We start from the raw sequence: 26,102 nt of genomic DNA on the forward strand, positions 1-26,102 counted from the left end.
TGCGTCTCTCAGCCTCCCTCTGCTCCAGGCGGGCCTCTGTGAAGCCCTGCGCCTTACCCTGTCTACACTGGGGGGCTTTGGTTGTGGGGTGCCTACACCTGGTGTCCCTGCAGCCTGCCGGTCGTCTTGCCACCTGGGGAAGGCCTCTGGCGCCTCACATTGTTTCCCGTGTGATGCGAAGATTGGTTTCTGACGTGTCCTCAATCAGGGACCACGTTTATGGTTCCTACACTCCGGGCTCCAGGCCTCAGCTTGTTTCCCACAAGCCCGTCCCCCAGGCTGTCCCAGCCACTCTGTCCTGGGGCCACACTCTGGATCTCGTCATCACCAGAGCCTCGGCCTCAGGCACCGGGCTCCTCACCCCTCCCTAGTGTCCAGCATGCACCTCCTGATGGCTCCCAGTCCCACTGGTGCCGGCCCCTCCACACTCCCACACCCCGGGACGCCTCCACCCACTCCCTGCCTGCTCGCTGCCCGCGGGCGCTGTGCCTCTGTCACTTCACCTTTTAGGTGGGGACCGCAGGCCTCAGGGCGGGTTGGGTGCTGCTGGTCACTGCTTGAGATCTCAGCACCTTGTCTCCCTCCCTCTGGGCGCTGGCTTGCCGAGGCGACTGGTCTCGCGTCACTGCATCCCTGGCCCTGGACGGCTGCCTCCCACAGATCCTGGGCAGTTAATGGACTTGCAGGTTAACTTCTTGGCTGTGTCTTTTGTCTGTTCCAAACCACAGTTCTGGACGGGAGAGTTCACATTCGCGACTGGAGAGAACAGAAGCCACCGAAGAAAAAGCAACCGGAAGCAAAACGGAAACTGGTCCCTGAAGCTTTCAAAACCCGTGTCTGCTGGTTTTTCATGCATCACCCTGACGGTTGTGCTCTGCCTTCACCCTGCTGCCCGTTTGCCCACGGGCCTGGGGAGCTGCGGCCGTCACTGACTGCCAGGACGGAAGAGCGGGTCTCGTGAGCTGCTCTGCCCTGTGAGCAGGGGCCTGGTGCTGGGAGGCCATGCCGGAGGTGTCCCGGCTCCTCAGAGCCCTGTGGCTTCTGTGCTGGTGGGGGCTCCACCGGCTTCCGTCTGCTGTCCTCCACATCACCATGGTATCGTGGTCATGTGAGACTGACATGAGCAGCTGGAGCCACTCTTGCCCCACCCCTTTGCTTGCTGGGGTGTCTTAGATCAGGCCCTCTATCCTGTGTTCAGCAGCATCTTATCAGAAAGAGAGTGGGAGAGTTCTTACAGCGACTTGGAGTTTGGAAGACATAGGAAGTGCTTGACTGGCCTTTCTGGGCGCCGTTCTGGCTTCTGGACGCTACGAGTTCGGGGTGTGAGAAGAACAGGGTACCCCGAGAGGTGAGCCGTCCTGCCAGCAACTGGCCGACTGGAATCCTGCCGCTCCAGTGCTCACTGCCCTCTTCCTGCCCTGCTCTAGCTCTCCCCACAGGCACGTTAATTCTTTTCATTCCAGGAAAAAAAAGTCCTAATGTATTTCTCTGTGAAGTTATTTTTTCACTTCATTCAGAATGCCGCCTCCGTAGATGCTGTGTTGCCCTGGTTTTCCGTGGGGGCGTCCTGGCGACCTTTAGTTGTGTAGTTCCTGTGGTGCGGGTATTCTTAGTTCACTCCATGTAATGAGAGTAAACTCATTCCTTTCTGTGGGAGGCGCCCAGCTCGGTGCTGCACGGCTGGCGCTGGGGCTGGGGCTGCCACAGGGCTCGAGGCCCTGCCCTCGGGAAGCCCCCTGCCGGCTGGGGCCCCCAGATCCCAGGCCTCCCACACCCATGTGGTGGCTGTGGTGTTTCCCACTCGCTCAGCCCCTCCCTTGCACGAGGCTGCAGAGATGCCACTCTAGCCACAGTTGGCTTGCCTCTGCAGATGGAGCTGTTCTGACCAACGAGGCAGGAGGGAACTGCTGGGGTTCCTGGGGGCGATGTCTTTGCTGTGGAGCCCCCTCTTGCCCTGGCTGCTGCCATTGCAGGGGATGCCTGGTGTAGGAAGCTGTGAGTGGCAGAGCAGAAAGATGGAGGGAGCAGGTTCCCTGATGTCCTGAGCTGCTGGGTTAGCCAGCCCTGGAGCTGCACCTCCCCACCTCTGACCTCTGCCGTTCACAGAGGTGAAGCATCTTCCCTGGGGAGCCGGGGGCCGAGGTTTCCTGTTACTTGGTGCCTAGCACATCTGGGACTATCCCTTCAAGACAAGCCCGCTGGCCTCCCTATCCTGGGAGCAGACCTGGGGCCGCCCGCTTCTCCTTCCTCTTGGAAGGGGAGCATCTCCTGAAGGATGGAGTGGGAGCCCCAGGCCTGCCTAGGCCCCCTGCATGTGCAGGGTGTGCAGCCTGGAGGACCACGCCCATGCGCACCTGCTTTCCTTTTCCAGCGTGACTCATGGAGACGTGCTGCAGCGGGCACGGACGCCTGGCTCTGTGATCAGTACTCCCGGATTCAAAACCCAGCTCCAGAGCTGCCTGTCCTAGGGCACACGGGGTGGCCCTTGGTAAAATGAGCTGTTCCCCAAGTCTTGGGACAGACAGTTTGCCCTGAAAAGCCCCAAGGATACATCCTAGTTGGCGTCAGCAGGGGGTGTTAGATGATCTCAGGTCTCCTGGACACCCCTAGGAGACACCTGCCCCAGCCAGTGGTCATGGTCTCTGCCCATCTTGGTGGGGTCCTGCCAGGCTGAGGGGACTTGCCTATACCCCACCAGGATTGCAGAAATGGCCTTGGTAGGCCGTGTCACTGGATCCAACTTCTGAGTTCCAGGTACCACTTCTCACTGGCCCCTAGCACCACCATGCCCCCTGCCCAAAGGTCATGGTAACATTGGGCATCACGCGCCCTGTAGCATTGTAGCCGTGCACCACGTGTCTGTGCATGTACACGGCCAAGTGAGTGCTCACCATGGCAGCCTGGCTGTGGCCTGCCCGGGGAACTTGCCGGGGGACGGCTCTGAGCTTTGAGCATCTGATGTGGAAAGTGGGACCTCGTGAGTGCCTCACCGAGCCAGGCGAGCAGCAGGGCTTGCAGCAGATGGCCTCTGTGCCCGGGCAGCCCTGCCTAAGTTGCGTTTCCTCCAGAGACCCGGGGAGCCCCGTGGGCTCATATGTCTACTGCCCAGGCAGCCCCTGCCCTTTCCCAGAGCCCTGTCACCCCGTCTGCCGCAGACGAAATACTTGGGGAGCAGAGTGGTTACTGTAGGGACCGGTCTGACACCAGCTGGAGTTGGTCAGGGTTGGCAAGATAGGAGGTGACCACTGTGTCCTAAGGGCTAGGTGGACTTTCACCCGGTGGCTGGTGGGAGGTACATTTAGAGGCCACGGGCTGAGTCATTGTCTGGTGCTAGGAGTAGGGAGGCACCCAGAGGAGAGGGTTCTGGGGGATGGGCAAGGGAGTGACCTCAGGTCACGTGCGTGGTACATCTTCCACTTGCCCTCCAGCGTCTCTCTGTCCTCCACCCTCTGTGGCTCTGGCTGAGGGGATCCACTCCCACCTCAGAGGTGACCCCCTCCCCCCATCTCTCCTCATGAAAGACCCCGTCACCTCAGAGGGGACCAGGAGCTGGGGCTGTGCTTCTCCTTTCCTATTGACCTGCTCCTGGGGTGGCTGCCCACCGAGGGTCACCATGCAGGGCCGCTACTGCCACAGCGCGAACAAACGTGGTCCCTGCAGGAAGGCCCCGTCTGGGTGAGTGTGCGTTAATGCATCCAGCTCATTTCTGGTGTTTCTTGCAGGTTCTGTCATTAGGGGAAGAGGCTGCTCGCAAGGAAGTGCATTAAGAGTGGGCGAGCCGCGGAGTTTCCCAGCTCCTGGCTCCCCTCTCATCACTGTGGGCTTTTTTACCATACCTCAGTCTAGTGCGGGAGACAGAACTTTTGGGAGGCCCTGGACCAGGAGAGGCTGGGTTGGCCTGCAAAGATTGCTCCCATCTGGACAGGAGGTGAGTGCCGCCTGCCGCTCCCTCAAGTCCTGTTGCCTTGGACAGTATATCTGCATTGTTACATTTAAACCTCACCACCTTGTGGGGTGTCCGTGATCTGGTGCCACAGGAAGCAGACCAAGGCTCATAGGGGTTGAGTGACTTCCCCAAAGTTGCACAGTTAGCAACTTCCAGAGTCAGGATTCAAACCTGGCACTGCCACCTCCCAGGAGGCTCTTTCCTGGCAAGGCCCTTGACCAGAGGGGACATGTGGGAGTTAATTTGGGCATGCATTTATTTCTCACCTTCCAGTGAGGGTAGAGAGTCCTGCCCTCCAGTTGTTGGTGATGAGTGAAGTGTGCTTTCAAAATGAATCCGTTTCAATAAAACAAGTCAGTTTAGTACAAAATATTAAACAGGTGATTGTTTAGTTGGTGCGTGGAGGGGGCCAACGTCACAAAGATGGTACCTGAATGATCCCAGTTTGGACGTCACTGCCCTCTAACTTCTTCCAGAATGAAGGTCAGACAGCATCCACGTCTCACCGTGTTGCTCACAGAGACCCCGCCCTTGTTCGCCCTCCGCTGGGGGCTGCAGGGGCTGCGCCTCAGTTTCCTTGTTTGTCAGACCTTGAGGATGCGACAAAGAGGAAAGGGTGAGTGGGTGTTGGGGGCTCCCCAGCCAGGCCCCGGCAGGGGCTCAGCTGTGCAGGTGACTGGTGTCGATTGCTGCAGTGCGGCCGGCCCCAGAGAGGACCGTTGGGCTGCTCCTCCCAGGCGGCTCCGTGTGTTAGGAGGGGAGGCGCATCAAACCACATAGTAATCCCCCGGCCTCTTGTGCCTTGAGGATGTGGCCTCCGGGGTAGCTGGGAAATTTCCATGGCCTGGGTAGTTGGGGGTCCAGTGATTTTTAATCCAGAGAGGCCGCAGTGGGCCTTTGTGTAGGGCTCCAGCCCCGTCTCGTCAGATGATTTGTCCTGGGGAGGGGTGGCCAAGCGTTTGCCCACGTGAGTTTTTCTGCTGTTTCCCCCTGCAAGCCGTCTGCACAGCGCAGAGAATGGGAGCTTTGTGGCCAGGGTGGAGGGCGGGGACTCACGGGGGCGGGGAGGAGGAACTGCACCCTCGGTTGGAGCTAAAAACATCACCTTGGTTCATGTGTTCAACACATACTTACTCAGCCCCTGGAGAGGGCTGAGCACTGTGTGGCTGGGACCCTGCTTGGTGCTCTCCAGAATGCCCAGCAGGCACCAGCACGTCAGGATGGACGAGTGGTAGTGCTGGCAGGGCCCGGGGCTCAGCTGTGCCAGGCTGGAGTAGGGGGACAGGGCGTCCTGGGTGGCTGGGGCTATGGAGAGGAAGAGAGGGTGACACACAGACAGTCCCAAGTTGCATGAGCGCCGTCCCTCGTGGGGGTCTGCGTCCCTGTGCTGGGGTCTCTCGTGGTTACTCAGGGTTTGCGATGCGTGTCCCTCGTGTGTTAGCATCTGCTGTGGATCAGTGTTAAGACGACTTCACGGAGAACGCAAAAGCAACCTAAGAGCACGCTGCTGTTGCTGTTGCTTGAAACAGCCTGTTGACTTCTAAATGTGCAAAGGAAAACATTTCGTGTTTACCCACGTATTTACTGTTTCCTGTACACTCTGCTGCTTCCTGCGCATACGAATTTCCACCTGGCCTCATTTCCTTTCAGCCTGAGCTCTCCTTTAGCATGTCTTATAGTATGCAGTCCCTCTGGAAAATGTCTTTATTTTGTCTTCATTTTTCGAAGATGTTTTAGTTGTGTATAACATTCTGGCCTGGCAGTATTTTTCTTTTAGCTCTTTAAAGTTGTCATTCCATTGTTTTCTGGACTCCATGGTTTCTGATAAGTGAATCATGGGTTTATTGCTGCATCCTCTGTGGAGTGGATGCTTGTTCTCTGGCTGATTTTAAGAATTGTTTTCATCTTTAGTTTTCAGCAGTTTTATATAACGTTCTTCATAAGATGTAATTTCCTTTTTATTTATCCCAAAGTTTGGTGAACTTTGTAAATCCCTGGGTTACTGTTTTTGATCAAATTTGGAAAAAAATCAGCCAATATTCTATAAATATCTTTTTCTGCTCCATTCTCCCCTCTCCTCATAGGACTCCACTCATCCCTGTGCTAGGGCGCTTGGTGCCATTCCACAGACCGCTAGGCTCTGTTTATTTTAATCTCTTAGCCTGTGTGCCTCACTTTGGATGACTTCAGTTTTGACTTGTCTCTGAGTTCATTGGTCCTTTCTTATGTTTCATTCAACGTACTGTTAACCCTACTCAGTGATAGATTTTGTAATAATTTCAGATATTGTAGTTTTCCTTTCTAGGATTTTCATTTGGTTATCTTTTTGCAGGTAATTTCTCCTGAAATTTTCCATCTCTTCAGTCATTATCCATCAAGTTTAAAGTCCTTTTCTGCCAGTTCCAGCATTTGGGTCATCTATGGGTCTGTTCCTTTGGGCTGGTTTTTCTCTTGACTATGAGTCACATTTTCCTGTTCCTTCCTATGATTAGATTTTGTTGTTGTTGTATACTGGATGTTGTGGATGCTTTCCAGATGTTGTAGAGATTCTAAATTCAGTTGTCTTCCTAGAAGTTGGCTGAGTTCTGTTTTATTACTCGTTTAATTATCAGGGAATCACTTTGGGTTGGCAGAGGCTTGGCATTAGGCTTTGTTAAGGCAGATGTATCTCTGTTTTGCCTTTATTCTGATTTCTTTTTCTTTTTTTTGAGGAAGATTAGCCCTGAGCTAACATCTGCCACCAGTCCTCCTCTTTTTGCTGAAGAAGACTGGCCCTGAGCTAACATCCATGCCCATCTTTCTCTATTTTATATGTGGGATGCCTACCACAGCATGGCTTGACAAGCAGTGCATGGGTCCACACCTGGGATCTGAAACAGCAAACCTCGGGCTGCCGAAGCGGAACATACGAACTTAACCACTGCACCACCAGGCCAGGCCCTATTCTGATTTCTTATTCCATGTCCCTGTAGTCCTGGACAGGTCCGTCCTTCTACAGTGGGTCTTTCTGGGGTTTCATGGGAAGCCAAGGTTTTTCCCGGTGCCTCTAACTTGGCAGAACTTGAGTTCCAAATTCTGTCTTCCCTGTGGCATGCAGCACTGCACGCTCTGCTCAGCTGTACTTCTGGCTCTTGTCCTTGGCCCTTTGGACTGTCAGCCACTCCTGTGCGATTTAGGAGTCAGCCAAGGATTTCAGAGGAGTTTATATGCAGATTTTGGAGTGCCCCCTCTGTGTGTCCCTCCTCTCCAGGATTTTCCCCTCAATTTCCGGTTGTTTTGGCAGCACTGAGCTCTGTCCACCACTCCTCAGGTGATGAGCCAGCAGCTTTCTGGTTGACCTCCGTCCTCCGTGCCCTGCGCAGTCGGCAGTATCCTCTAGGGAGAGCCGTACCAATACAGATCGTACCTGTGTGCCCGCTTCTCTCAGGGCCACACTCCCCTCCGGGTCGTACCTGTGTTTGATCGCTCTCCAGTGCCTTCAGCCTTTCTTCTTTTCGTCCAGGGTTACAGTTGTTACTAACAGAAGAGCTTGTCCTAGACGAGCCGCTCTGTGAGCACTGGGAGCCAGAACCCTGTGCTGTGAGATTCGAAGGAGACGACCACCACATCTGTTCTCCCAGCCTGATGGCCAGCCTCCACTTCTCAAAACCTGAAAATCATCCTCAGCTCCGTGGACGAATCCCGCTGCTTCCCCTGGTGGCCGGCTAGCTCAAGCTCATCTCCCCGCACTTGCTCTGACCCCTCAAGACTTCAGCTTGGACCGCTGCTTGTTCCTGAACCCTCCAGACCTGCGCAGCCCCGTGGAACCTCCTGCAACGGTGGGAGTGTTCCAGATCTGCACTGTCCAATGTGATAGCCACTGCACTGGCCACTTGAGATGTGGCTGCTGAGACTGAGGAACTGAGTGTGTAATTTTATGTAATTATGATTGAAATTCAAATAGCCACATGTGGCTGAGGGCTAACACATTGGACAGAGAGAGCTCTAGACCGCCGCTGCTCAGAGTGTCGTCTGACAATCAGGGTTAGCCTCGCCTGGGCATTTGTTAGAAATGCAGAATCGTGGGCCCCCCGCCCCAGCCTGCTGATCCGAATCTCTGAGCTGGGCCCCAGCCCGCTGCAGCCCCCTGTGTTTACCGCTCTCTGGGTGGGGTCTGGTGCTGGGGCTGGGGAGGTGCTGCTGCAGTGCGCTGCACACCTCAGCCTTTTCACAAGCTGTTTCCTCGGCCTGGAAGTGCTTCTCTCTCTCCTCTGCTTAGCACAGTCCTGTTGTTCAGAATCCAGGTAAAGCCAGCTCTTGGGGAGGCCCTCTCTGTTGGCCCCTCTGCTGCACCGGTAGGATGGCGCCGTCACGCTGCGTCACCATCTTTCGTTGAACGGTCTGTCCCCGGGAGCTCCTTGGGTGGGAGTGACCCTGGTCCTCCCTGTGTCCAGCCAGGCGCAGGCTATTTCGGATGCTCAGAACTGCCTGCTGAGTAACCCCCGGCCTGGCGAGGTCTGCGCTGCTGCCGGTGGCCTCTTTTCTGCCCTGGCACTTTGCTTTGGAATCAGGGTTTTGGTCTTTGGAAATCCTTATGGCCATTGGGAGGGTTCAAGTCTTAAATTTCCTTTCAAGGGCTAATTTTTTTTTTTTGCTCCTTTTTTAAGAGTATAGATTTTTCGTTTAGTTGGAAGAGTCAGGAAATGCAGATGTTGCTGTGGATGGTTCAGAATTCCCCGAGGGGTGAACTTGTTGAATCCATCTTGAAAGTGGGGGCCCTCAGCCAGGACCACGGCTGCTGACACAGGCGGAGGCGGGGCGCGGGCTTCTGTGTCAGAGCGGTCCCCGCAGGTCCTGACACCTGGACTCAGCATTCTCCCTGCCTGTGCGAACGCCCTCCCTGGGAGCTGCTGGGCCTGGGGCAGGCCCTGAGGGAGGGGTCAGGGCTGGGATCCTGGCCGCTGGGCAAGAGGGGCTGCCTCCGATCCCACCTTGGGTGGGTGCTTCCAGCCCACACGGCTGCCCCGGGCCCTGGCTCCGTGAGTTCAGTGGGGGCTCGGTTCTCCGTCCTCAGGGCCCAGGGCCCCAGCTCCCGCTGCAGGCCCTCCCTCAGTCCCGGAACCCAGCCTCTGAGACTCACCCCATAGGCCACACTGGGCATTAGCAGCCTGCTGCACAAAGCCGGCTACCAGGCAGTGGGGCAGAAGCAGGGTGCCAGGAGAACCGATTCAGGGTTGGGAGAACAACAAAACCAGCCCAAAAGATGTGGGTGTGAATGTGGCCTCAGCCTCTTTGAGCTGCATGGCCTTGAGCAAGTTATGGGAGCCTCAGTTTCCCCTCTGTAAAATGGGAATGGTGACGTCTGCCACATGGGGCGAGAGACTCGCATGTCCACCCAGTGCAGACCCTGGTGTGTGGGAGGGCAGGCCCAGTCTCCCTCCACCTGAGACGCTTGAGCCCTTCAGCCGGTAGATGTCAGCTGACCTCAGTCCCACTCGCTGCTGCCCCTCTGGGCCAGGCTCCTGCTGGGGACACGGAGGAGCCTCACGCCTGGCCTGGATCTTGAGGACCCCGAACCCAGCAGGGACCTCAGCCGTGCCTAAGCACTGTGCCGGGAGAGAGGAAGGCAGATTCCGGGGGCCTGGGGGACGCTGGGCCTTGCTGAGGAGGCAGGGAGATGGGAGGAGGAGACGCACAAGGGTGTTTCAAATGATGATCCATGGTTGGGGGGGGGCGGGGTGTGTTCCAGGCAGGGAACAGCACTGGCCAAGGCACAGAGACAGGCAGGAAACGGCTGGGTGCAGGCGGTGGGTGAGGTGGGCACGGGGTCAGGCCGCAGGACCCACAGGTGCTCACACCTGCCACCTGCTGCTGCTTCCTTCCGGGACTCCCTGCCCTCCTGCCCCAGCTTGCCGACGCCCTAGACAGGCTGAGTCCCCACTTCTGGGGCCCATGGTAGCATCTCACAGGCCTGGCGATGAGGTCAGGGCCTTACCTGCTCAGCCACTGGGGCCACGGCCCCGTGCTGTGGTCACTCAGGGTTCACCTCACAGAACCCTTGGAGAGAGGCATCTTCCAAAGGCAGGCTTGCTCTCCTGATGCTGCAGAGTGGTGCTGGCACCTTCTGAAGGCACCAGACTGTCTTCTGGGCCACAGAACTCCGTCCCGAGGACAAGGTTCCCCCACTGCCTCTCTCCCACACCCTTGGCTGCACCAGGAGACATGGCCGCGAGGAGGGGTCTGGGGGACAGGCAAAGGGAGGGGGGCTCAGAAGGCGCCCTCATGCACACACCCACCCCAGAGATGTCCAGGGTCCTTGCCCTCCGTGAAGCCACCTCCCGGGTCTGCTCCACCCCCAGCCTACGCCAGGCCAAGGAGTCCACGGGGCTCTGTGCTGGAAGCTTCTTCCTACAGAGGAGACACTGGCCATTCTGTCCCTCTGTGACCCATAAGCAAGGATGCAGGTGACAGACGGCTCTCTGTGGGGCGCTTGGAGAACTGGCACTGCCTGTCAGGTCCTCAGACGGTGAGAAGCAGGTGACTTTTCTCATCACCCTTTTTGCGAGGGCTGCTAGGAAGCTCAGAAGCAAGTTGTTCTTTATGGAAACATCAGTGGTATAAAGTGTTAACAGCAGCCCCACAGCTGCTCACTGCATCCAGCTCTGCCCCGCAGCAGGTGCGCTCAGGCCAGTCTCAGGGTTCCCAAGCCTCGGTCGCGTCGTCTGCAGAATGGGCTCAAGAGAAACAAGCTCACAGGGCTGTTTGGGGAATTAAATGAGATATTTTGTGAGAAACACTCTTAACAATGCGGTTGTCATGTGAGGCAGGAAGTGTTGATGTTTTTCTGCTTCTCAGCGGGAGGTGGAATGAGCGTGAAGGACCAGTGGGTGGCACTAGGTAAGGAATAGATTTTTCCTGGTGGATGGATAAAAAGTTTCGGCAGCCCTAGCAGGTAGTAACTGACTGTTGAGAGGTCTCGGATCTGGGTCTGATGTGGGCGTGGTTCAGCTCCCAAAAAAAGGGGCAGCAAAATGCATTTGGGATGTTTTGAAAGTGGAGCTGGGCAGCAGACACCCCAGGAAGGTGCAAGAACTCCAGGTCTAGGTCTGAGATGCCGGCAGAAGGCGAGGGGTGCAGGTCCCGAAGGGCAGGAGGTCTGCCTCACCCAGCCCACGCTTACTGCGCACCCACAGTTTCTGAGCCCCTCCCTCTCCCTAGGCCCCCCTTGGTCATGGGGTGCAGAGAGCAGTGACCATGGTTCCCACCAGGCTCGGGGATGGGCGCCTGAGGGAGGGTGCTGGGGGCACACGGTTCACGGCAGCTCTGCATGTCTGGGGCATCCTCCAAGGGCCCGGAGGGGGCTGGAGGTGGCACTGTGCCCAGGAGGAGTGGCTGGGGCTGGGCGTAGGGCTTCAGCCAGGGGAGAGAAGAGACAGTCCCAGGGGTCTTGGGTGGAGAATAGAACAGCTTGTTCTATGCCACCCTCCATACGGAACACGGAACATCCAACACGGAAGCCAGACTGAGGGCAGATTTCTGCTCAGCCCACGAAAGAAAAAATGTTTGGATCAGCAGAGCTGACAAGAGGTGGGACACACTGCCTCCGGGGAGTGAGCACCCTGTCATCAAGGGTGTGCAAGTGGAGGCTGCACGACTATCTGGCAGGAATTCTGGGGGATATCTTCCCTGTTGATATTTGGGGGTGGGGGCGTGAACTTGATCATTTGCAGATCCCTGTTAATTTAGACAGTTTGTTTCTGGGAGTGGACATCATGGTGGAACTGTGGGCGCTGTGGAGCCTGGCTGTTGGGACCCAGAATCTCCTCGTCATGCTTCCAGTCTGCTGTGTGATCTCAGGCAAGCCCCTCACCCTTCCTGGGCTCCAGTCCCTCCATCAGTAAAACCAGAGGGCTGCTCGAGTGGCTCCTGAGGCTGCTCTCGGTGCTGACACCTGCTTGGGTTTGTGCACCGATGGGGTTGATGCCACCGCGGGACAGCGGGGGTCCTGCCTCTTCCTGGATCCTTGGGGAGGGAACTCCCTACTTCCGGGAGGAAACACATCACTGGTCCTTTAAGCAGCAGCTGCATTTGCCAACAGAAGGGCTGTGATTGTCTTTTTCAAGGAGAGAAGATAAGTTGATTTTGATGACTCATCACAGGGCATTCTCCAAAACGGGTCTGCGAACTCCTGTTAATCGGCGACGGTGGCTAATGGTGTGTTTCTAGAGCACTCCCCTGGTCATGACTTCAGAAATCCTCCTCCGTAGTCCATGGAGTCATTTTCATAGTGGGCAGGCGCCCTGAAGTGGAAACGCTGTCCTGCCTTCTCCCTGTTGGCCTTGGTTGGCGCATCTGGATGCTTCCGGCAGAGTGGTCGTCAGGGCTGTGGCGAGGGACCCTCTATGTATTTGTTGTCTGCTGCTGTGTAATGAATTGCAACGAACTTCACGGCCAAAGGAACACTGTCCTCTCACAGTTGCTGTGGGCCTGGGCTCTGAGCGCGGCTTAGCCGGGTCCTCTGCTCAGGTCCTCGTCAGGCTGCTGCTGTCTTCTTGGCTGGGGCTGTGCTCTCAGCTCAAGCCTCACTGGTGAAGGGCCTGCTGCTGAGCTCACGTGGTTGTTGGCAGCATTCGGTGCCTTGCTGGCTGTCGGCCAGAGGCTGGCCTCAGCTCGCTGCCACGTGGCCCTGTCCTGAGGCCCGTTCACCGCGTGGCAGCTTCTTCAGAGCTGGCAAGGGAGAGCGCCCCCTGGCAAGACTGCTGACACCCTCTCGTTTGGTTACTGCTGAAGTGACGGCCCATCACCCTTGCAGGGTCCTGTTGGTTAGAAGCCAGTTGCAGGCCCTGCCCACACTCTGGAGGTTACTCGCGAACACAGGAGGTGGGCCATGGGGCCACTCAGAGTTGGTGCTGTTGTCTGGGCCAGCCCACACCATTTTATCCACCCTTCAGACGAGCACACCCTGCAGCATGGGCAGGGGCTGGAATCCCATCAGAGTGAGACGGGGGCATGCCCTGTGCGCCTCACACTGGCACATGGAAGGTGGAAGAGCTGGGTTGGCATCACGGGCTGTGTGACCATGGGTGGGCCACCTCCCGTGGGGGCTGCTCCCTCATCCGTAAAGTGAGGAGGGGGTGACCTTGAGGGGTCCCAGCCCATTCTCTGCTGAGGATATCTGCCCCCTGCCCCCGGTTGCAGGTGCCACATTTGGGGGGCTGCTCTCCCTCACAAACCCTCCTGTTCTCCAAGGACACTGACTGGGCCCTCCACAAAGTTAACCCAGGTCTGACACTGTCTGCCTGGCATAGCGTCAGACCCCACAGGTTAAGGGCTCTGTCCCACAAGACTCCCTCCCCTCCCCCCCTTCAGATGCCGGTCACAAGTCCAGGTTGTCACTTGTGCTTTGGACCTCCTGGCTGAACATCAGAGGTTCCCATGACCCCCTCCTCGGGTTCCATCATTTGCTAGAGTGGCTCACAAACTCACAAAAATGGTTTACTTACCTTATCACACCTGCCACCTCCCCACGGCCCCTGGCAGGGGGCCTTCCATTCCGCCAGCCCCCAGCCCCAGCTGATGGATCCAAGCCTGAGGAGCTGGCCCAAAGGAACTGCCCAGAGCGACAGGTGCTTGCTCAGTGGAACCTGAACCAAGGGGTGTGGAGTCTGGTCAGACAGAGGGTCCTAGCAGCAAGGCCATATGGGGCTGTGTGCCCAGTGGCGAGGGGCAGAGCATGCTGGCCCAGAAGTGACCTCTGGGGCAGTCTCCTGACCTTAAACTGTAGGTGATGGGTGGCCCTGCCAGGTAGAGGACTGAGTGGGGTGACCAGGCCGCACACCTCGGAGGGCGTGGCGCCGAGTCAGTGCCCAGTGAGATGTGGAAGTCAGCTGCTGTGTACGGAAGCTGGCGAGCAGTGGTCATGCTGGGGCTGCTGTGACTGTGCGGGGGGAGCCTCACCCTGGGGGAGGCCGGGCGAGTTCCGTTGTAGCTCTGCTGACCGAGCCTGAGATGGGTTTCTTTTTATTTATTTATTTTTGTTCTTTTTTTTAAAGTATGGAAGCTCAAGTATAAGATGTAGATGTGTTTTTAAGCTTTACAAAAAAAACAGAATAAAACAAAAACTCCTTTTGCATTTCATAAAAATTGACAGAAAAGCACTTGGCCAGAAGAGCAGAACGATCAGCAGGCCCCACCCCCTACCCCCACAAGCACGCGGTCTCCGCTGCACAGGGGCCAGTGTGCAGGACAACGCTGAGGACCACCTCTCCTTTATTCCAGAGCTGTCCCCTGTCACCCTCAACCCCCAACCCCAAGCAACTCCCAAACACATGTGGAATCAGATTTCCAGTTTTTCTGAGATGGGGTCTCAGGGGTCTCTGTGGTGCCTGCCCCCTCGGCTTCTTTGCCTGTAAGACTCGGGGTGGATGGAGACCCCCCCCCAAGGCTTTCTTAGTGGCCCTGGAGAGGCAGCTGGTGGTGGACGGCTGAGGTCACAGGGTCAGACAGAGCCGGTTCACACCCCTACCACGAGGGGAGCAGGCTGTGTCACCTTTTCTCCTCACAGTCCCCACAGGTGGGTCCCCTCAATGTCACCCTCTTTGTGCTGACGAGAAGTCTGACACAGAGAGGCTGAGCCACTCGCCCAAGGCCTCACAGTATATGGCGGCCTGGAGCTGGAACCCAGGTCTGCCTGGCTGAGTGCACATGGGACACGGAGGGAGGAGGTGCTCTTGCAGCCCTTTCAGGAACTTTACAAGGGGATGAGGCTGGAGCGAAGTCAGGGGCCTCCCCGAGACTGAGATCCACAGGGGTGTCATTGAGCTCCCGATGCCGTCCCCTGACCAATACTGCCCAGAGCGCTCGGAGTCCAGAGATGTTTTCAGCAGCAGGGGGTGAAGCAGAAGGAATTTCTCCTAAGCCCTCCGTGCCCCAGAAAACGACTTGGACGGGAATCCACTGTTTCTTAACTGTCTGTTGAATCATCAGGCCTTGACTGCTGAAAACAGAGCAGCACCCAGAGCCTTCAGGCCAGGCTGCAGAGCCGCGACGGTCCTGCAGGGCCAGCCAGCGAGGCTCGGCCAGGGCGCGGCTCCACGCTTGTGCAGCCTTCACCTGAATTAACCTCTGTTCCGGGGTCCCTGCGAGCCAGGCAGGTCCCTCCCTCGGCTGGGGCCCGCTCAGGCCGGGAAGCGGTGACTCTGCACCGGGAGGCAGCCAAGTGCTGCGTGTGCACTTCCTCCCCTCCCCGTGCGCCTGCGGAGGCTCCGGCAGGGAGCCTGGGAGACTTTTCTTGGCGTAAAGAGAAACCACAGCTTGAGCTCCAAGTGGGAAGAGCTGCCTGGTCCGCGGGGCGGCCCGCTGACCGGCCGAGGGGCTCGCGGGAGCCTCTGCGCCTTCGGGGCTGGGCCTTCTCATTAGACTGGCCGGCGGAGCCTGCCTGGCCACGGGTCGAGGGGGCGGCCCGCAGCCTGAGGACTGGAAGGCCTGTGACCACGCCAGCTTGCCCGGCCTGGCCTGAGCCTTCGGGGGCTGGATTCCCCTCAGAAGCCCCCATGGAGCAGGCCTGGAGCTGTGCTTTTCCAGGCTCAGGGGACCCAGCGGAGGTCTCCCTCCACCGCATGCCTTGCGCACATGGTCACAGTAGAGTGATGTCTTCATGCCCTGTGAGCTCCTGACCCTGGCCAGGTGGCACGGTGTCCTCACCGGGAGTTTGAACGAAGGACGAGTCTCTGCTTGTGACTGGGCTGGTTGTTCAGAAATCCAGGATCATGTGGCAGCCGTTTATTCTGCCGTGAAACGCTCCATCCACAGCACAAGGCGGAGACCCGAGAGGAGCGTGGGCACTGGCCAGTCCGGGGTTCCCATGGTGCCCGGTTCTCGGCTCCTGAGCCCCGAGCACCCGCCTGCAGCTCTGTGACAGCCCTGCCGCCCTCCCTCCCTCCATACCTTCCCCCACCTCCCCCCGTCTCCCTTTATTTTTTGGCTGAAGCTAGAGTTGGTTCTGTTACTTGCTTCCAAAAAGAGTCCAGCCTGGGGCTGTGTGAGTCCCCCTGCCCCGGGTCTCAGGTCCCTCTGCTCTGCCCGGAACCTGGGGGCAAGGCCGTCATCCGTTTAAAGGAGGATCCTGGCTCTGAGGGCCAAGATCAAGCTTGAGTGTCCACAGTTTGCGCGGGCTCCTTCACCGCACCCCCTGCCATCCCCCAGTTATGGACCCGCCCTCAGCCTGGCAGAGCCCTCAGCCCGAGAAATGCTGGGCCCCAGCGCCCCCTCAGACGTTGGGGATGGGGACGCACACCTCTTGGGTCTCCTCCACGTCCCCTGCAGCTACCTGGGGCCTGCGGTGGTCCCTGGAGGGTATTCTGGGCTGTGAGAGGCAGGGAGGTGACGTTCCAGGCAGGGGGCTGGGGGCCGTGAGGGTGGGCAGGAGCCACTGGCCGTCCATGGCTGTGGGTTGTTGGGCCGTGGAACTCCCTCCCGAGAGGTCCAGCCTCAGAGGTGAAGCCTTTCACAAACCTGAAGCCTGCTCGAGTCACGTTTGAGTGCAGGGCAGATGCTCAGGAAGCCCCGGTGGGACTGGACGGAAGGGAAGCCTGTCCCTCGAACCCGCATGGCCATGGCGTCCTGCGGACCCCGACTTTGGCCGTGCGGTTGTAGGGACGTGGACCGCGGCTCTAAAGGGCGGGCCGGCTGTGCACCTTTGACGATGTGCCCACAACAACCCTGCTTGCCGCAGGCCCTGAGACTGGTCTGTCGGGTTTGGGACACGCCTTTCCCTCCCTGAGCCTCGGTGTGCTCACCTGTAAAGTGGGGGAGCAGCCCCTCTCCAAGCCAGTGACGTTTCCTTGTCCTTGAGCTGACTGTCCCTTAGGGCCTCTTTCTCTTCCCAGCCCCAGGCCCCATCCCGCACTGCCCTGAAGGGCTGGCAGCTGGCAGGACCCAGAGGGGGCCCAGCCAGCCGCTCCTCTCTCAGGCAGAGGACAGATAATGTCTGGTTTCCATGGAAATTGGAAACCAGAACACAGGTGAATCTGAGACTTTGTAATCCAATCTTGAGTAACCAAAGAAACACAATGAAATCGTACATCTAACTCCAGCCAGTAGGAGTTGGGTTTTCCCCACAGTCCTGAGGACCCGTGCCCCCTGTGAAAGGGGAGCCCGAGGTGGCGGGGAAGGAGTCTGAGCCTGCTCATTTCCCGACAGGCAGGACAGCTGAGGGCTGCCCCCGCTGCCCACTGGGCTGTGCTGGACGTGTGACACATGGGAAACACTGGACAGGCGTTGGCTAATTCTATACCAGCCTGTGTGTGGCAGGCAGTCTAGGGACCCTAGAAGCAGAGCCTGAGATGGGGATTCTGGTCGTGTGATTCATTGGGTGTGCTCTCAGGACGGGGCAGGGCAAGGAATCAGGCAGAAAAGTGGTCTCGGCTGGAGTCATGCTGCAGCCTGACCCCAGGAGCTCTGCTGGGCACACTGGACTGCCTGGGGAGGCTGGCCCGACCCCGGGAGCTCTGTAGGGTGCATTGGACCGCCTGGGGAGGCCAACCTGGGGCAGTGGCCCCCTCATGCCTCCGTGTGCCCTGGGTTGGGGAGGCCCTGACGGAGGGCAGTTTCCCCTGTAGGGGCACTTGTGAGCCAGCTCGGGCCGAGGCTGTAGTGGCCGGTGAGGGAACTCAGGTCAGGACGCCAGGGGGTTCCTCTGCAATGGGGTGCCTGTGCCCATTTCACAGGTGAGGAAACTGAGGCTCAGAGAGATCCAGAGCTGGCCCAGGTCCCATTCCAACCCCGATGAGGCCGAGCCCGGGCCTGGCTACCTCACACCACTGTCCCTGTGAGGAGGAGGCTGTCGTTCACTGAGCCCCAGCCATGCGCCTCAGAGGCTGGTCGGACTGTCTCCACGTTATGGTGCAGAGATGGCAGCCAGGCCCTTGGGCCCCACCAGCAAGGTCTCACTGGGGAACCAGAGCAGCTTAGAGATGTGCCCCGATGTCAAAGCCCAGCTGGCATGGCTGCCGGCCACACAGCGGTTTAACCCAGGCCTGCAGGTGGCCACCTGTCACTTAGTTGGGATGTGAGAGGGTGGCACGGTGGGGTGGGGTGGGGACTCGAGCTGTGGACGTGCTGGGTTTGAGCTGACCGTGCAGCACAGTGGCAATGGGTCACGTGTCTGGACCTGGGGGCAGGCCCTGGCTGGAGACGGCACTGGGAGCCGTCCAGGTAGAGACGGTGTGTTGGTTTTCTCTTGCCCCTGTGACACGTTATCACAGGTTCAGCGGCTTCCACAGCCTAGGCTTGTTATGGGGTCTCGCTGGGCGGGAATCAGGGCATCGTCAGGGCCACCTCCCTCCGGAGGCTTTAGGGAGAAGCCACTCCTGGCCTTCTCTGGCTTCTAGAGGGGCCCATGTCCCTCAGCTCCTGGGCCCTTCTTCCACCTGCAGGCCAGCCCTACGGGTGTAGGTCTGCCTCAGAGTCCGTGCCCCTCCCCAGCCTTCTTCGTCTGCCCGGCCCCCCCACACCAGTGACCATTGGTTACCTGGAGAGAACAGAAAGAAGATGGCCTTGGCCTGAGACGCCCGTGGAATGAGCTTGAGCCCAGGATCTCGCTTACAAGGGTGAGGGTGGAGATCAAACTGAAAGGATGCGTCCCTGTCGTTGTATAAATGGCAAAAATCGGGAACAGCCTGTATGTCCCACATGGGAGACTGGTCCCAGCTCATTGCTTCATCTGCCCGCTGGAACCCCAGGCAGCCACGTGGGGTCTGTGCTGAGCGACGCGGCAAGTGCCCCGACTGCATGAGGCTCTGGTCACAGCGAGTTGCAGACGAGCACGGGTCCATCCCTGAAAGTACTCACACTCAGAAGAGTCCAGAGGATGGGCAGGAAAATGTCAAAAGCAGGTATTGATCAGGGCCGCTGGTTTCCCCTTCATGCTGGTCTGTATTTGCAGTTTCATGGACTGTGGTAGTCAGAATAACCCCCCTCAAAGATGTCCCGCCTTATGTCGACACGGAAGCCAGCTGCCCTCTTCACCTGACCATCCCTCACCTCGGTGGGGGTGTCCCCCCTGGAGAGCTCAGTTGTGTGGATGAGCCAGGCGGCACTGCACTCTGCTTCCGATGGAGAGACCGACCCTGGTGAGTGACCATGTGAGTTGGCCCAGGGACATCCGAGGTGAAAGTGCTAAGAGCACTGGAGCACAGGGGTGTCCTGGGTGGGCTGCATCCTCATGGGGTACCCTCTACTGTGCTCACAGTTGCTGACAGGCCTCCATCTGGCCAGAGGCTGTGTGTTTCTCGGTCTCCACCCTGGACCGTGCTGTCTTGTGTCCTGGCCCCTGCTCCAGGCTGCCGTCGGGGGAAGGAGCTGCACTGGGGCTGTCGGGTGGGCAGTCACTGAGGGGCCAGTGCTGGGTGCATTCCAGGGGCAGGCCCTCTGGGGGAGGCTGTCGTGTTCTTCCCATGACAGACGAGGACGAGGATGCTCAGAGAGCTCGAGAAGCTTCCTAGGACGGTCCCTTGGCAAGGGCAGAGCTGGATCCAGGCATCTGGCTCGAGCATCCTCCTCTAGCTCCACAATGCCTTGCTGCCCCCAGTGACATATCTCCTGACTCCTGCCCGGAAGACACCTGTTGGGACCCGGACTGGGGGGGCGGACAGCTCACAGTTGGGAGGGCAGACGGGAAGCCAGGCGGACCCGCCTGGGGTCTCAGCTGGGCCACTTACTGAGTGTGACTTTGAGCAACTTACTCAACCGCCCGAGCCTCAGTCTCCTCATCTGTAGGGAGGGCCACCAGCCCTTCCCCATGGGATTTCAGAAGGATAGGGTGAGAGGACAGTGGATCCCAGGGCCTGACAGCTAAACGTGCATATTCTGGATGCACTTGGGGTGCATGCTTGCCCAACATCTGAGCTCCCAACAGGAGGAGACAAATTCCTCTTCTGGGAGACCGGGACTTATCAGCCTTCGCATGGTGTCATCATTTCACTCAAGGATCCGGCCACACGAGAAGGTGTGCACCTGGCTTTGATGCAGGGAATTGCTCAAGTTGGAAGAACAGCCCGTCGACCCCAGGTACCCTGGTGAGCCCGTGTGCCCTGAGCCACTGCTAGAAGCCGCTCTCATGGCCCAGATAACACTCAGTGTCACCTGTGAGGGGCTGTGGAGGAGGAAGCATGGCCACCGCGTCCCCTCCCTAGGGCTGGCCCTGGATGGGGGGCCGGGCCTCCCTGGAGGGCACTTGGCCCTGCCCAGAGAACCCCTTCTTCTCTCAGCTGGGTCAGCTGCAGTCCCAGAAACTGGGCAGGTCCAGCAGGCAGGCCCCGGAGGGCTGGCCGGGTTAGTAGGAAGACCCGGGGGCCCGGGGTCCAGAGATGGCTGCCTGCCTTGGCCTGCCACCAACCACTGGCCAGTGGGGGATCTGAGAAAGTCTCCCCACTGTGGAAGTCAGGCTGCTCCTGGTTCAGTGGGGAGGGAGGCTCACAGCTTGTGAGGAGCTCTGAGCTTCTGGAAGGAGTGCCATTGCTCTGGGGCATGTGTCTTATTTTCCCTGCCTCCTGTGAGGCCCTCACACACTACCTCATCTGGTTGTCACAGCAACCCTCTGATACAGGCCTCAGTGTCCCCATTCTACAGGTGGAGGGACTGAGCCCAAGGACGAGCAGTGCCACGTTCAGGGCCTCAGAGGAGATCAGCAGCAGAGCCAGGACGAGAACCTGGCCCTCTGGCTTCCCACTTGCTCCAGCCCACCAGGGATGTCTGCAGATCCTGTGCAGGTCTGTGGTGGTGGTGGTGGAGGGGGACATGGGGTAGGTCTTGGAGGAAACCCCCTAGGGCCCTGCGAGGTTTTGGCCTGGAGCCCCTGAGTCTCTGGTGTCATTTGTGGATATAGAGACACAGGGGGAGGTTGGGGCACGGGGGGGAGAATGGAGAGTTCCTCATGGCCAGGTCGAGGTGGGATGCCCTCGCTGGCAAAGCAGGTAGAAAGGCCTATTCACAGACCAGGAGCAAGAGCAGGAGACAGAGGGTGCCATGTGGGTGGTTTGAAGATCCCCGTAGACAACGATCAGAACAGGGGAGCCACCAGGCTGGGCCTGGTGGGACAAGAGCGTCCCCTCAAATGGAGGACCCACAGTAGCTCTCAGACCCCTTCCTGAGAGCTGATGGAGATGGTTACCATGCCATGTGGATTTAGTGTTTCCCAGAGACTCTGTGGTCTTCATAACGTCCCACGTTCAGACTCTTCCAGATCCTTGTTTCTGTCTAGTGGGCTCCAAACAAGTCCCCATCCCATGGGGACGACTCCACTGTCAAACCTGTTTCCTTGTTATGGCTACAGCTGTTTTCCACCAGTTAGGAAATGCAGCGTGTGCCTCTCACTGATTGGTTTGTTTCCTATAAAGATAATGCATGCACCATCATATTCGTTACCCTGCTCCAGCTTCTCCATCCTTCCTGCTCTGTGTCTACCTCCACAGCCGGTTGGTTTGTTCAGTTGTTCATCCATCCATCTAACCATCCATCCTTTCTTCCTTCCATTCATGCATCCTCTATCCATCCATCTACTCTTCCTTCCATCCACCCACCCACCCATGCCTCCATCCGTCTTCCCATCCCCCAAGAATCCTTCCCCCATCCATCTCCCATCCATCCATCTGTCCATCCATCCACTCACCCACCTGTCCATCTGTTCATCCATCCTTCTGTTTATTCATCCAGCCACTGTTTCCTGAATGCCCACTTTGTGTTCCAAGTGTTATGTTGGGTAAAGGAGATATAAGATGCTACGGCATGGTTCTTTGTCCTCAAGAAGCTCACTTGTTCTTGTGGGGAAGAAACAGTAATGGTGATGGTAGTTCACTTTACTGAGGATTTATTATGTGCCTGGCACACACTAAGTCTATCCAACGATTTTCTGGGGTGCAGCTAACCCTGCTGGAAAGAGGCATGAGCAGAATGCCAAGGTGTCCCTCGGGAGGCCCCTATTCCTTTGGACAGAGCCTGTCAGGCTGGGATTGACGGACAAGTGGAACAGCAACAGCAGTGCCTGGAGCCCGGGCATGGGGATGCTCATGCCTTGGAGCTCTCATCTTGGACAGGGGTGAGGAGGACCCGGCCGGGGCAGTGCGAATGGACCCCAACCTGCTGCCTTTGCTGAGCGCATGTGCGTGTGAGAGAGTCTTTCTTGGGATGTCTGCCCACGCTGAGTGTGTGTCAATGGGCCCCTCGCTCTCAGGCTGTCCCCCTGACTGCAGCCTAAGGAGCTTGCTCAGCAGACCTTCCGTCTGCCCCCGAGGGGTCACGCTGATGACTTGACCCGATAGAATATTTTGTGGGCAGGAGCCAGACACCAGCGAACGGAGAGGAAACATTTCTGCATCTGATAATGCGGGAGTGTCTGCCTGCAGGGCTTTTGAAGAGGGTCTGCAGCCAAGGCCCCTCTTGGAATGTAGGGAACGCTTGGAGCTGGGCCCAGAAAGGTTCACACGTGGGCACACGCACGCACATGCGTGTCCAGGCACCTGCCTCTGGCCCGAAGATGCTGGGCAGGGGCGGTCCTGTCGTCACTGTGAGGGAAATGACTAAGCCATCAACGATGAGACAGAAAGAGAAGCACTCTTATGGGACAGAAGCTCCAAGGTAACACCACAGCTCAGGGCTCAGGTTGGTGAGAAGGGCAGTTAATGTGGATGCTGTGCGGGCCGTGGGCTGGAGCTTGCTGGCAGATCTTACTGGAAGGCTGGGATCTACATCCAGGTGGGCTCCCTCGAGGGCCGGCTCTGAAGGGGCTGCCATGTGGTTCCACTGTCCGGACACCCTTCCCTGCCATTCAGAGCCAGACAGATGACAGTGCAAAGGCTCTGGGCTCCTTCAGCTCCAAAAGGGGGCTTTTAGAGTCTTGGGCACCCCCTCCATCCCCTGAGCACAAACTCTGTGTGCCTAGAGCGAGCAGGCCAGCCACCTCCAATGCTCCCAGCTTCATGTCCCGGGACTGAGCGGGCTCACAAGGCCAGATTTGGGGCCTACGGGAGGTCCTAAGGGGACGGCCCCCTTTCCTCTCCGTATTCCTTCCAGAATGAGACCACACAGTGCTGGACACTTTGGAATGTGGGTGCACCCACAGGAAGGCAACAGGGCTGGGGCAACCCAAAGGGTCGCCGAGCCTGGGTCCAGGGCGGGGTCCCCAAACTCTCTTTATATCCCCACAGGAACTTTGAGGAGAGCATGCGGCCTCACCCTTCTTATAGTTCATCTCTAAACTTTTCATCTGAAGTTTAAATGGTGACAAAAGGTGATGTAACAGTTTTATTTTAAAATGTTGGAATTTAAAAAAATGCAGGAGGGCCAGCCCCATGGCACAGTGGTTAAGTTCATGCACACAACTTCGGCAGCCCGAGGTTTGCAGGTGCGGATCCCAGGCACGGACCTACACACCGTTCATCAAGCCATGCTGTGGCGGCATCCCACATACAAACTAGAGGAGGACTGGCACAGATGTTAGCTCAGTGACAATCTTCCTCACAAAAAATAAATTAATTAAATTAAATTTTAAAATGCAGGAAATGATCCCTCCTAAGATGGTGGACATCAGCTCGTACGGTGTTAAGGTTCCAGCTGCTGGACTGGACAGTGCACATCTTTTGTGCTCTACGGTCTTCCAAATCCCTCCTATCCCTTACAAACACAATCATATAAGCTGAAATAGATTTTTAAATATTTCTGTGATCACTATTCACATTCTAAGACTTTAAATTTTCTTCTGGATTTAGTTATCCCTACATTTGTTGTCAGAACCCAATTGATCAAAACAATGTAAGCATATTGAAAATTAGTTTTGATAATAATTATCACACAGACACTTACATCTTGTTGGAAACAGCTGAGCACGGCGTTTCTCACTTGCTTTGTATATGGTGCGTGAGCTGCTGCGTGAATTACGGGGGATTCGGCATCACTTACTGTTATCTTTTATTTTATAGATAAAGATTAAAAAACACTTATTCACAGAGTGGCCCCTGGCCAGGGTTCCGTCAGGGAGGCAGAACTGCTAGGTTCTAGAGAACTGCTGTGTCTCCCAGTGGGTCTGTGGGCGTGTGTGTACGTACATGTATGTAAGTCTATAAATAAGGTTATAGAATTATGTAAAGGACTATATATGATCACATTCCTTTATAAGTAAATAATGAATATATTTTTATTTTCAATATAATTTGAATTATCATAAAATTTTAAAATAATTTTATTAAATTACATCAATATATTTAAATATATAAATGTGTGTACCTACATACGTATGTAAATTTGTATGTTTGAATGCAGGATGATATATACCATCCCACATACGCATCTATGTGTCTGTCTGTCTGTCTGTAAAGGGATAGGTTACCAGCCCCATGCAGTAGCCGGTGGGTTAAGTGGTCTCTGTCAGGCTCTCATCTGATGCTGGAGCTTGAGGTCAGGGCAGCAGTGGGGAAGGGAAGATGAGTGTGGGAGGGGAGCCAGACAATCTGGAAGCCACAGCAGGAGCTGGAACCTCAGGAGGACCACTGAGACCCGTGTCAGCTCAGGTCCTGTTGCCTCCACCGTGGGGGTGACGAGGGTGTCCTGCAGGAGCCGGGCCCCCTCTCACCTGCCCGCTGCGGGGAGAAGCAGAGAAGGACCCAGGGACAAGGGTCCAGCAGTTGCAGCAGCCACTGCCTCACCCAAGAAGGCGAGCCACAGAGCATCCACTGCCTCCCTCCCACCCTCCAAGTCTCCCACGAGGGCCCCTCTGTGGGAAAGGGACTCAGAAATGTCGTCCAGCCTGGTTGGTTGACACCTCACAAAGCCAGCACACAGCTCCAGATGGCCCGAGGCACCGTGGGCCTTGGACAGAGGGACAGGCCTGTCCTGAGAGGAGACACAGGGGTGGACCTTGCTGGGGGCAGTAAGTGTGGGCACAGGATGGCGCTCAGGCCTGTCTCCTCCCCGTGGGGTCCCACCGGCCCCCTGGGCCACCGCCAGAGTTCTTGGACAGGCTTATTTCTGCCCCTCTCCCACGCCCTGGGCACCTGTGGGCCTCGGAGTGGACTGTGATTTCTCCCCACCCCCCGACCTCTGGATATGCCAGTCCCTCCTCTTAAAACACTGTTCCACTCTTCCTGCCCCAGGCCCGGCCTCCCTTCAGATGCTCAGTCAGCATCTACCCCTCTCTGAAACCTTTGCCCTTCGCCCCGCCCACCTGAGCAGGATGAAATTCTGCCCCTCTGGACCCCGACCGTGAGGGCACTCAGCTTTGTCGGTCCTCGGGGAAATGCAAACTGAACCACAGCGCAACTTCACTGAACACCCACCAGGACGCAGCAATGTGCCGCAGACGTCGCAAGTGCCGCGCAGCGGGGCACTCGTCGGCGCTGGTGGGGTGGACGTTGGTCCAGGCACTTTGGACCGAGGTCTGACCCACACTGTGGGGCAGCGTCTGCTCCACATGACTCAGCAGTTCTACCCCTGGGTGGACATGCGACAGAAACGCACACGTACGTGCCCCAAAGCACAGGAACAGCCCACGGGAGACCACTTACGTGCCGCCAACAGCGGACGGATGAGTAAAGCGCGGCTGACACGCGCTGAAGGCAATCCCCCAGTGAGCGTGGCTGCCCCCACCGCGCATGGTGCTGGGCGTGTCCTGCACGTGGGGCCAAGCAGAACCACAGGAGAAGACCCGCCCGCCCGAGGCCGCCTCCCCTGTGAAGTTCCCACGGGCAGGGTCTGCGGGGAGGGAGGACGGCCGTGACTCCCGGGGCGCTGTGCTGGGAGGTGGGGCGGCCTCAGAGCAGGGGACGGTCTACATCTCTGACCTACGTGGCATGTCTGCTTTACGAATGTTCATCCAGCTGTCCGGTTTTGGTATTTTCTCCATCCTTAACAAATTTACCCCAAATGCCCCCAAACTTGGGCCTGTGCAGTAGGAATAAGAATAAGCACCCCCAGTATGTAGTTGGTGGGAGGAGAATAGGTTGGAGGGAGATAGTGGGTGAGTGCTGAGCCGGGCCCGCGTGCACTGAGACTCGCAGCTCCTTTATGTAACGAGTGCTCAGGGATGCTGGCTTCGGGCTGGGTGCTGTTCTAGCCCCAGAAGCAATGACCGTGCAGAATCCAGGCTGATCACGGGAGCTCGCCGTCCAGCGAAGGGCGCCTGGCTGCT

The 26,102-nt window shown here is 57.5% G+C and overlaps 1 protein-coding gene across 4 annotated transcripts in view; it reads left to right on the forward strand.

Annotated features, from left to right (window-relative positions):
* The window catches only part of TRMT44 (tRNA methyltransferase 44 homolog), a 45,135-nt gene extending 31,190 nt beyond the window's left edge, over positions 1-13,945 (forward strand). For 3 of the 4 annotated variants that reach the window (XM_046655706.1, XM_046655705.1, XM_046655707.1), the window contains one exon: positions 729-1,483. In XM_046655706.1, coding sequence (XP_046511662.1) covers positions 729-932 — 204 coding nt within the window. In that variant the 3' untranslated portion in view covers positions 933-1,483. Of the gene's footprint in view, positions 1-728; positions 1,484-3,722; positions 3,929-4,422; positions 4,563-7,448 lie in introns of those variants that run through there. The other variant, XR_006887856.1, reaches the window with a different exon arrangement.
* Positions 13,946-26,102: the final 12,157 nt, after the last annotated feature.

The sequence above is a fragment of the Equus quagga genome, chromosome 3 (assembly GCF_021613505.1).
Source record: "Equus quagga isolate Etosha38 chromosome 3, UCLA_HA_Equagga_1.0, whole genome shotgun sequence".
Taxonomy (NCBI): domain Eukaryota; kingdom Metazoa; phylum Chordata; class Mammalia; order Perissodactyla; family Equidae; genus Equus; species Equus quagga.